The 10,000-nt window shown below is 43.6% G+C and overlaps 1 protein-coding gene and 3 long non-coding RNA genes across 14 annotated transcripts in view; 2 read left to right on the top strand and 2 right to left on the bottom strand.

The window, feature by feature from the left end:
- Positions 1-6,868, top strand: part of LOC127932387 (uncharacterized) — a 7,211-nt gene extending 343 nt beyond the window's left edge. The window contains exons 1-3 of the long non-coding RNA XR_008145096.1: positions 1-1,059; positions 5,817-5,930; positions 6,044-6,868. The exon at positions 1-1,059 is cut by the window's left edge and continues 343 nt beyond it. This is a non-coding gene — a long non-coding RNA (uncharacterized LOC127932387). The remainder of the gene's footprint in view (positions 1,060-5,816; positions 5,931-6,043) is intronic.
- LOC118380868 (ras-related C3 botulinum toxin substrate 2-like) overlaps positions 1-10,000 on the bottom strand; it is a 29,167-nt gene that overhangs the window by 19,107 nt on the left and 60 nt on the right. For all 4 annotated transcript variants that reach the window (XM_052528008.1, XM_052528009.1, XM_052528007.1 and 1 more), the window contains exon 1: positions 9,895-10,000. This exon is cut by the window's right edge. In XM_052528008.1, coding sequence (XP_052383968.1) covers positions 9,895-9,929 — 35 coding nt within the window. In that variant the 5' untranslated portion in view covers positions 9,930-10,000. The remainder of the gene's footprint in view (positions 1-9,894) is intronic.
- Positions 6,893-8,346, top strand: LOC127932386 (uncharacterized). 3 transcript variants are annotated; one of them, XR_008145094.1, is made up of 4 exons: positions 6,893-7,261; positions 7,335-7,626; positions 7,920-8,065; positions 8,212-8,346. It is a non-coding gene; the product is annotated as an uncharacterized LOC127932386 (long non-coding RNA). The 3 variants fall into 3 exon arrangements; XR_008145095.1 differs by having other exon boundaries at positions 6,896-7,261; positions 7,408-7,626; XR_008145093.1 differs by lacking the exons at positions 6,893-7,261; positions 7,335-7,626 and adding an exon at positions 7,656-7,775.
- LOC127932385 (uncharacterized) lies at positions 7,372-9,888 on the bottom strand. 6 transcript variants are annotated; one of them, XR_008145091.1, is made up of 5 exons: positions 8,686-8,995; positions 8,175-8,466; positions 7,956-8,028; positions 7,810-7,882; positions 7,445-7,516 (listed from the first exon to the last, which is right to left on the bottom strand). It is a non-coding gene; the product is annotated as an uncharacterized LOC127932385 (long non-coding RNA). The 6 variants fall into 6 exon arrangements; XR_008145092.1 differs by lacking the exon at positions 7,445-7,516 and adding an exon at positions 7,667-7,738 and having other exon boundaries at positions 8,686-9,888; XR_008145090.1 differs by lacking the exon at positions 7,810-7,882 and having other exon boundaries at positions 7,372-7,516; positions 7,883-8,028; positions 8,686-8,990.

The raw sequence follows: 10,000 nt of genomic DNA, 5'->3' as shown, positions 1-10,000 counted from the left end.
CTTTGAACCTAAATCCAATGACATGATGACATTTTTGTTGATTTCAAGTTGAGTTCACGTTAGTTGATAACTCAACCAAATGTAAATCCAAACTAGACGTTGAAATGACGTCTGTGACCAGTGGGTTTCAACACATGACCGTTTCAACTCATGAAACAGACAATGAAAACATTGAAGCATTTTCAAGGCTCTGTTCCATATCCAACAGCTCAATCAAAGAACTCCAGTCTGAACAAAGGAAGCTGGGTTTGGCCATAAACAACAAGTAAGCATATTTCAAGGTGAATCAACCAATCACATTCCACTACTACCCCAACGTGTCCTGTCATGTCTCAACTTCCTCAACATCATGACTTGGGTTAGAACAACATCAGGGTGTTGTGTAATATGTGAATTATCATCTTCCTCTGCCTTCTAGTATGATGACTACAGGTCTCTATCTCTCAGTCTATCTTCTTCCTCCTCGGCCTTCTAGTATGATGACTACAGGTCTCTATCTCTCAGTCTATCTTCTTCCTCCTTGGCCTTCTAGTATGATGACTACAAGTCTCTATCTCTCAGTCTATCTTCTTCCTCCTCGGCCTTCTAGTATGATGACTACAGGTCTCTATCTCTCAGTCTATCTTCTTCCTCCTCGGCCTTCTAGTATGATGACTACAGGTCTCTATCTCTCAGTCTATCTTCTTCCTCCTCGGCCTTCTAGTATGATGACTACAGGTCTCTATCTCTCAGTCTATCTTCTTCCTCCTCGGCCTTCTAGTATGATGACTACAGGTCTCTATCTCTCAGTCTATCTTCTTCCTCCTTGGCCTTCTAGTATGATGACTACAGGTCTCTATCTCTCAGTCTATCTTCTTCCTCATCGGCCTTCTAGTATGATGACTACAGGTCTGTATCTCTCAGTCTATCTTCTTCCTCCTCGGCCTTCTAGTATGATGACTACAGGTCTCTATCTCTCAGTCTATCTTCTTCCTCCTCTGCCTTCTAGTATGATGACTACAAGTCTCTATCTCTCAGTCTATCTTCTTCCTCCTCGGCCTTCTAGTATGATGACTACAGGTCTGTATCTCTCAGTCTATCTTCTTCCTCCTCGGCCTTCTAGTATGATGACTACAAGTCTCTATCTCTCAGTCTATCTTCTTCCTCCTCGGCCTTCTAGTATGATGACTACAGGTCTGTATCTCTCAGTCTATCTTCTTCCTCCTCGGCCTTCTAGTATGATGACTACAGGTCTGTATCTCTCAGTCTATCTTCTTCCTCCTCGGCCTTCTAGTATGATGACTACAGGTCTGTATCTCTCAGTCTATCTTCTTCCTCCTCAGTATGTGACTACAGGTCTGTATCTCTCAGTCTATCTTCTTCCTCCTCTGCCTTCTAGTATGATGACTACAGGTCTGTATCTCTCAGTCTATCTTCTTCCTCCTCTGCCTTCTAGTATGATGACTACAGGTCTGTATCTCTCAGTCTATCTTCTTCCTCCTCGGCCTTCTAGTATGATGACTACAATCTCTCAGTCTATCTTCTTCCTCCTCGGCCTTCTAGTATGATGACTACAGGTCTGTATCTCTCAGTCTATCTTCTTCCTCCTCTGCCTTCTAGTATGATGACTACAGGTCTGTATCTTCAGTCTATCTTCTTCCTCCTCGGCCTTCTAGTATGATGACTACAGGTCTGTATCTCTCAGTCTATCTTCTTCCTCCTCTGCCTTCTAGTATGATGACTACAAGTCTCTATCTCTCAGTCTATCTTCTTCCTCCTCGGCCTTCTAGTATGATGACTACAGGTCTGTATCTCTCATCTATCTTCTTCCTCCTCGGCCTTCTAGTATGATGACTATCTGTATCTCTCAGTCTATCTTCTTCCTCCTCGGCCTTCTAGTATGATGACTACAGGTCTGTATCTCTCAGTCTATCTTCTTCCTCCTCGGCCTTCTAGTATGATGACTACAGGTCTCTATCTCTCAGTCTATCTTCTTCCTCCTGTAGGTTTCTAGTATGATGACTACAGGTCTGTATCTCTCAGTCTATCTTCTTCCTCCTCACCTTCTAGTATGATGACTACAGGTCTGTATCTCCAGTCATTTCTTCCTCCTCGGCCTTCTAGTATGATGACTACAGGTCTGTATCTCTCAGTCTATCTTCTTCCTCCTCGGCCTTCTAGTATGAACTACCTGTATCTCTCAGTCTATCCTTCCTCCTCGGTATGATGACTACAGGTTGTATCTCTCAGTCTGGTCTTCTTCCTCCTCTGAGTATGATGACACAGGTCTGTATCTCTCAGTCTATCTTCTTCCTCCTCGGCCTTCTAGTATGATGACTACAGGTCTGTATCTCTCAGTCTATCTTCTATCTTTCTAGTATGATGACCTCTGTACTCTTCCAAGCTTCTAGTATGATGACTACAGGTCTGTATCTCTCAGTCTATCTCCATGGTGCTTCTAGTAATGACTACAGGTCTGGTCTATCTTCTTCCTCCTCGGCCTTCAGTAGACTACAGGCTCTGATCAGTCTATAGTACTACAGGTCACAGTCTCATCCACCTCTGGCCTTCTACAGATGACTACAGGTCTGTATCTCTCAGTCTATCTTCTTCCTCCTCTAAATGTGTGTGTCTAGTATGATGACTACAGGTCTGTATCTCTCAGTCTATCTTCTTCCTCAACTGTTCGCCTTCTGTCTACAAAGTGGAACAAACTCCTCCTCGACCTTCTAGTATGATGACTCAATCTGTATCTTCAGTCTATCCTTCCTCCCCACCCTTTAATGATGACTACACCTAGGATAGGGATAAAGTAATCCTTCTTCCTCCCCCTTTAGTATGATGACTAGGTCTGTATCTTCAGTCTATCTTCTTCCTCCTCGGCCTTCTAGTATGATGACTACAGGTCTGTATCTCTCAGTCTATCTTCTTCCTCCTCTTTCTAACACTGTATCTCTCAGTCTATCTTCTTCCTCCTCTGCCTTCTAGTATGATGACTACAGGTCTCTATCTGGAAGTCTATGATCTTCCTCCTCGGCCTTCTAGTATGATGACTACAGGTCTGTATCTCTCAGTCTATCTTCTTCCTCCTCGGCCTTTAGTATGATGACTGTGGTCTGTAAGTGTATCTTCTTCTCCTCTGAATGTCTAGTATGATGACTACAGGTCTGTATCTCTCAGTCTATCTTCTTCCTCCTCTGTAAGTATGATGACTACAGGTCTGTATCTCTCAGTCTGTTCTTTGTGTGTGTGTGTGTACTCCAAGTATGATGACTACAGGTCTGTATTCTCAGTCTATCTTCTTCCTCCTCGGCCTTCTAGTATGATGACTACAGGTCTGTATCTCACACAGTCTATCTTCTTCCTCCTCAGGCCTTCTAGTATGATGACTACAGGTCTGTATCTCTCAGTAATCTTCTTCCTCCTCTGCCTGATCTAGTAATGACTACAGGTCTGTATCTCTTAGTCTATCAAAGGCAATGATGACTACACTGTATCACTGTCTATCTTCTTCCTCATCTTCAAAGCTGGTCTGACTGTCTATCAAATCCTCGCAATGATGACTGGTCAAGTCTACTCCCCTCCTCTGCCTTCTAGTAATGACAAGGTCTGTATCCCACTATCTTCTCCTCCTCTGCCTTCTAGTACATCTGACTCTCAAAGCAACATCCTCACTGGTCAAAATCTCTCCTCCTGTCCTTCACTAGTAATGACTAAGGTCTGTATCTCTCAGTCATCTTCTTCCTCCTCGGAAAAAATGATGACTACAATCTGTATCTCTCAGTCTATCTCTTCCTCCTCGGCCTTCTAGTTGATGACTACAAGTCTGTATCTTTCAGTCTATCTTCTTCCTCCTCCCTTGAGTATGATGACTATCTTTCTCTCAGTCTGATCTTCTTCCTCCTCGAGTTCTAGTATGATGATAACCAATCTCTCAGTGATCTTCTTCCTCCTCCCTTCTAACAATGACCTCTGTATCCTCAGTCATCTTCTTCCTCCTCCCTTCTAGTAAACAGACTGTATATTGAGGATCTTCTTCCTCTCTATGATGAACAGCTCTGATCTCTACCTCAGAATCTCTTCAGTCTAGTAAATGACTAGGTCTGTATCTTCAGTCTATAAACTTCCTCCTCTATTTCAAGGTGAATCAACCAATCATTCCACTACTACCCCAACGTGTCCTGTCATGTCTCAACTTCCTCAACATCATGACTTGTCCTAGTACAACATCAGGGTGTTGTGTAATATGTGAATTATCATCTTCCTCCTCGGCCTTCTAGTATGATGACTACAGGTCTCTATCTCTCAGTCTATCTTCTTCCTCCTCGGCCTTCTAGTATGATGACTACAGGTCTCTATCTCTCAGTCTATCTTCTTCCTCCTCAGCCTTCTAGTATGATGACTACAGGTCTCTATCTCTCAGTCTATCTTCTTCCTCCTCGGCCTTCTAGTATGATGACTACAGGTCTGTATCTCTCAGTCTATCTTCTTCCTCCTCAGCCTTCTAGTATGATGACTACAGGTCTCTCTCAGTCTATCTCTCAGTCTATCTTCTTCCTCCTCAGCCTTCTAGTATGATGACTACAGGTCTGTATCTCTCAGTCTATCTTCTTCCTCCTCGGCCTTCTAGTATGATGACTACAGGTCTGTATCTCTCAGTCTATCTTCTTCCTCCTCGGCCTTCTAGTATGATGACTACAGGTCTGTATCTCTCAGTCTATCTTCTTCCTCCTCGGCCTTCTAGTATGATGACTACAGGTCTGTATCTCTCAGTCTATCTTCTTCCTCCTCGGCCTTCTAGTATGATGACTACAGGTCTGTATCTCTCAGTCTATCTTCTTCCTCCTCGGCCTTCTAGTATGATGACTACAGGTCTGTATCTCTCAGTCTATCTTCTTCCTCCTCGGCCTTCTAGTATGATGACTACAGGTCTGTATCTCTCAGTCTATCTTCTTCCTCCTCGGCCTTCTAGTATGATGACTACAGGTCTGTATCTCTCAGTCTATCTTCTTCCTCCTCGGCCTTCTAGTATGATGACTACAGGTCTGTATCTCTCAGTCTATCTTCTTCCTCCTCGGCCTTCTAGTATGATGACTACAGGTCTGTATCTCTCAGTCTATCTTCTTCCTCCTCGGCCTTCTAGTATGATGACTACAGGTCTGTATCTCTCAGTCTATCTTCTTCCTCCTCGGCCTTCTAGTATGATGACTACAGGTGTATCTCTCAGTCTATCTTCTTCCTCCTCGGCCTTCTAGTATGATGACTACAGGTCTGTATCTCTCAGTCTATCTTCTTCCTCCTCGGCCTTCTAGTATGATGACTACAGGTCTGTATCTCTCAGTCTATCTTCTTCCTCCTCTCCTTCTAGTATGATGACTACAGGTCTGTCCTCTCTATCTCTCTTCTATCTCCCTCACCTTCTAGTATGATGACTACAGGTCTCTATCTCTCAGTCTATCTTCTTCCTCCTCGGCCTTCTAGTATGATGACTACAGGTCTCTATCTCTCAGTCTATCTTCTTCCTCCTCTGCCTTCTAGTATGATGACTACAAGTCTCTATCTCTCAGTCTATCTTCTTCCTCCTCGGCCTTCTAGTATGATGACTACAGGTCTGTATCTCTCAGTCTATCTTCTTCCTCCTCGGCCTTCTAGTATGATGACTACAGGTCTCTATCTCTCAGTCTATCTTCTTCCTCCTCGGCCTTCTAGTATGATGACTACAGGTCTCTATCTCTCAGTCTATCTTCTTCCTCCTCGGCCTTCTAGTATGATGACTACAGGTCTCTATCTCTCAGTCTATCTTCTTCCTCCTCGGCCTTCTAGTATGATGACTACAGGTCTGTATCTCTCAGTCTATCTTCTTCCTCCTCGGCCTTCTAGTATGATGACTACAGGTCTCTATCTCTCAGTCTATCTTCTTCCTCCTCGGCCTTCTAGTATGATGACTACAGGTCTGTATCTCTCAGTCTATCTTCTTCCTCCTCACCTTCTAGTATGATGACTACAGGTCTGTATCTCTCAGTCTATCATCTTCCTCCTCGGCCTTCTAGTATGATGACTACAGGTCTCTATCTCTCAGTCTATCTTCTTCCTCCTCGGCCTTCTAGTATGATGACTACAGGTCTCTATCTCTCAGTCTATCTTCTTCCTCATTGGAAACAACCTGCATCTTCATCACATTAGATATGAGAAAATAAACAAACACAAATACTCTGTCATTTTTCAGTTTGTTTTGTACTCAATATTTCCATTTGTCTCATTTTTACAAACACTCATATGCAGCGTGCTACTCACAGAGGTCACAGAGGTTGACAAGGGCTCATAACCACGGCAACCAGAGTAGGTCACATGGTTTACAGGAAGCCAGCTTGTGTTTTAGAGAGTGATGAGTCTGTCTGGGTTTTTACCATAACCTCCTTCCTCCTTCACCAAAAACACTTGTTTAAGAGACAGAGGCTGGAGACAATGTCTTCATATGATTTGGCATATTACAAAACAGCTAATCGTGATACACGTACTACACTGTAATATATGAGCTAATGTTACAAGCAGGGGGCTTGTGTAAATGATGCTGACAAAATGTGCCAATGGGAACCGGGCCTGTATTCACAAAGCATCTCAGACAAGTCGTGCTGATCTAGGATCAGGTCCCCCATGTCTCGTTGTGATCTCAAAGCCTAAACTGATTCTAGATCAGCACTCCTAATCTGAGACACTTTGTGAATACGAGCCCTGATTAAAACTGTCAGTCAGGCAGCACTGAAAAACAGGAAATAGATCCTTTTTGGTATTTATCTCACATTCCCCAGGTTCCATGTAGAACCCTTTCCACAGAGGGTTCTATATGGAACCCATGATCTCCCTCCCCTCCTTCTCTCTTACCACCCATCCCTTTACAATCACCTGTTTAGGTATATCATCTATTGAATAATAACCTGTGAAGTGAACTCACCGATTACTGTACACTGAAAACAGGTTGTTTACACTCTCCATGTCCCAAATGGCACCCTATTCCCTACTTAGTGCCCTACTTTTGTCCAGGGCCCATAAGGGTCTATATAGTGCACTACCTTTGACCAGCACCCCATCGGGAATAGGGTGTAATTTGGTACACAGACAATAACTGTCTGGACACTGATGTCCCCTCATCTTTGTATAGCTGATGGACTTCATGACACAATGAATATGACAACAACAACACTCCCCTCTCTGTAAGGTCATGTTCCCCTCTCCTAACAATATGACCTCTTCCTCATCATCTCTCAGTGTCCTAGTAAACCAGGTCTGATAGGACACACCCCTCTCCTAACAATATGACCTCTTCCTCATCATCTCTCAGTGTCCTAGTAAACCAGGTCTGATAGGACACAGTCCTCTCCTAACAATATGACCTCTTCCTCATCATCTCTCAGTGTCCTAGTAAACCAGGTCTGATAGGACACAGTCCTCTCCTAACAATATGACCTCTTCCTCATCATCTCTCAGTGTCCTAGTAAACCAGGTCTGATAGGACACAGTCCTCTCCTAACAATATGACCTCTACCTCATCATCTCTCAGTGTCCTAGTAAACCAGGTCTGATAGGACACAGTCCTCTCCTAACAATATGACCTCTTCCTCATCATCTCTCAGTGTCCTAGTAAACCAGGTCTGATAGGACACAGTCCATCTCTCCTAACAATATGACCTCTTCCTCATCATCTCTCAGTGTCCTAGTAAACCAGGTCTGATAGGACACAGTCCTCTCCTAACAATATGACCTCTACCTCATCATCTCTCAGTGTCCTAGTAAACCAGGTCTGATAGGACACACCTCTCCTAACAATATGACCTCTTCCTCATCATCTCTCAGTGTCCTAGTAAACCAGGTCTGATAGGACACACCCCTCTCCTAACAATATGACCTCTTCCTCATCATCTCTCAGTGTCCTAGTAAACCAGGTCTGATAGGACACAGTCCTCTCCTAACAATATGACCTCTACCTCATCATCTCTCAGTGTCCTAGTAAACCAGGTCTGATAGGACACAGTCCTCTCCTAACAATATGACCTCTACCTCATCATCTCTCAGTGTCCTAGTAAACCAGGTCTGATAGGACACACCCCTCTCCTAACAATATGACCTCTTCCTCATCATCTCTCAGTGTCCTAGTAAACCAGGTCTGATAGGACACAGTCCTCTCCTAACAATATGACCTCTTCCTCATCATCTCTCAGTGTCCTAGTAAACCAGGTCTGATAGGACACAGTCCTCTCCTAACAATATGACCTCTACCTCATCATCTCTCAGTGTCCTAGTAAACCAGGTCTGATAGGACACAGTCCTCTCCTAACAATATGACCTCTACCTCATCATCTCTCAGTGTCCTAGTAAACCAGGTCTGATAGGACACAGTCCTCTCCTAACAATATGACCTCTACCTCATCATCTCTCAGTGTCCTAGTAAACCAGGTCTGATAGGACACAGTCCTCTCCTAACAATATGACCTCTTCCTCATCATCTCTCAGTGTCCTAGTAAACCAGGTCTGATAGGACACAGTCCTCTCCTAACAATATGACCTCTTCCTCATCATCTCTCAGTGTCCTAGTAAACCAGGTCTGATAGGACACAGTCCTCTCCTAACAATATGACCTCTTCCTCATCATCTCTCAGTGTCCTAGTAAACCAGGTCTGATAGGACACAGTCCTCTCCTAACAATATGACCTCTACCTCATCATCTCTCAGTGTCCTAGTAAACCAGGTCTGATAGGACACAGTCCTCTCCTAACAATATGACCTCTACCTCATCATCTCTCAGTGTCCTAGTAAACCAGGTCTGATAGGACATCTTGGGGTCCAGTGTTTTAACATACCTCACAGTTCCATGAATTCACAGACAATGTCAAGAATGAGAACAGAAATGGGGGCCTCCATACAAACTGTGGATGAAAATCCGGACGTTTGTCTCTGACCCACCAAACAAACTGTGTGTGACATGACACACCTTTGAGTTGCAAAACACAACCTTGAACATGTCAGACAAGTGAACTGAAATCAAGCTGTATACACTATAGATAGGACGACTGGTCCATGTGTTATGACCATCAATAACAGAGATAGATTTACCAGCCATTCTATTCTATTCTATTCTATTATGAGCCAATCAAATCACTCCTTCATGATGTGTGTATTTACCTTGTTTCAGATGCTCTGAACAACACATGTTTTGCTTCCCAAATGGCATCCTATTCCTTATATAGTGCCTTCCTGTTGAACAAGGCCCATGGGGCTCTGGTGAAAAGTAGTGCACTACATAGGGAATTAGGTGCCATTTGGGACACTGTCCCAGTGATCCTCTTACAAGGCAGCGTTTTAAATGCATGTCCTGGCGTGTACTATACAGCTGCTATGACTGTGTTGGTTTCTCCTATCCACAACCACGACTGTCCCACGTTACATAGTGCTCTATTCTGCCATACGAGTCCATTGAAGTTGGCTTTGGGGTTCAGATTCAATAGAGCTGGATGAAAGATAGTAGTTGTCTGTTAGTCAACTAATGATGAACTAGGTAATGAGTCGTAGGGAACTGCACTAACTGTGGAAGCTATTTTAACTCTATATCTTTGGACACACCTGATTAGTGGTATCAACAAACCTCTGGGTCTCTCAACAGACTCATGTTCATAATCTGTTACATGATTTGTGAATGGAAATATCTGTACATGTATTTCTGTAGATGTAAAAAGAGAACAGAAAGAGAAGCACTTGAAGTCACCCAGGACAGAGAAAGTGAAGACATCAACAAGCATCCACTCTTGGCTTCACATACTGAGAGGTCAATAAAACTCCTATAGGGTTCGATCGCTCATTGAACCAATGACTAAATCACAGCACTAAGATATCATGTGATAAAATAAAATGAAAAGCACTTACCCATCTCCCACAACAACACATTTGATAGCCTGCATCCTGCTTAGCTTCAGTCAGCTCCCGCTTCTCTCTGTGCAACAGTCTGTCAGAGTTTCAGACAGAGAGAAAA

Source organism: Oncorhynchus keta, chromosome 10 (genome assembly GCF_023373465.1).
Source record: "Oncorhynchus keta strain PuntledgeMale-10-30-2019 chromosome 10, Oket_V2, whole genome shotgun sequence".
NCBI lineage: Eukaryota > Metazoa > Chordata > Actinopteri > Salmoniformes > Salmonidae > Oncorhynchus > Oncorhynchus keta.
The sequence above is the reverse complement of the archived record's forward strand: the minus strand, read 5'-3'. Positions and strand labels throughout refer to the sequence as shown.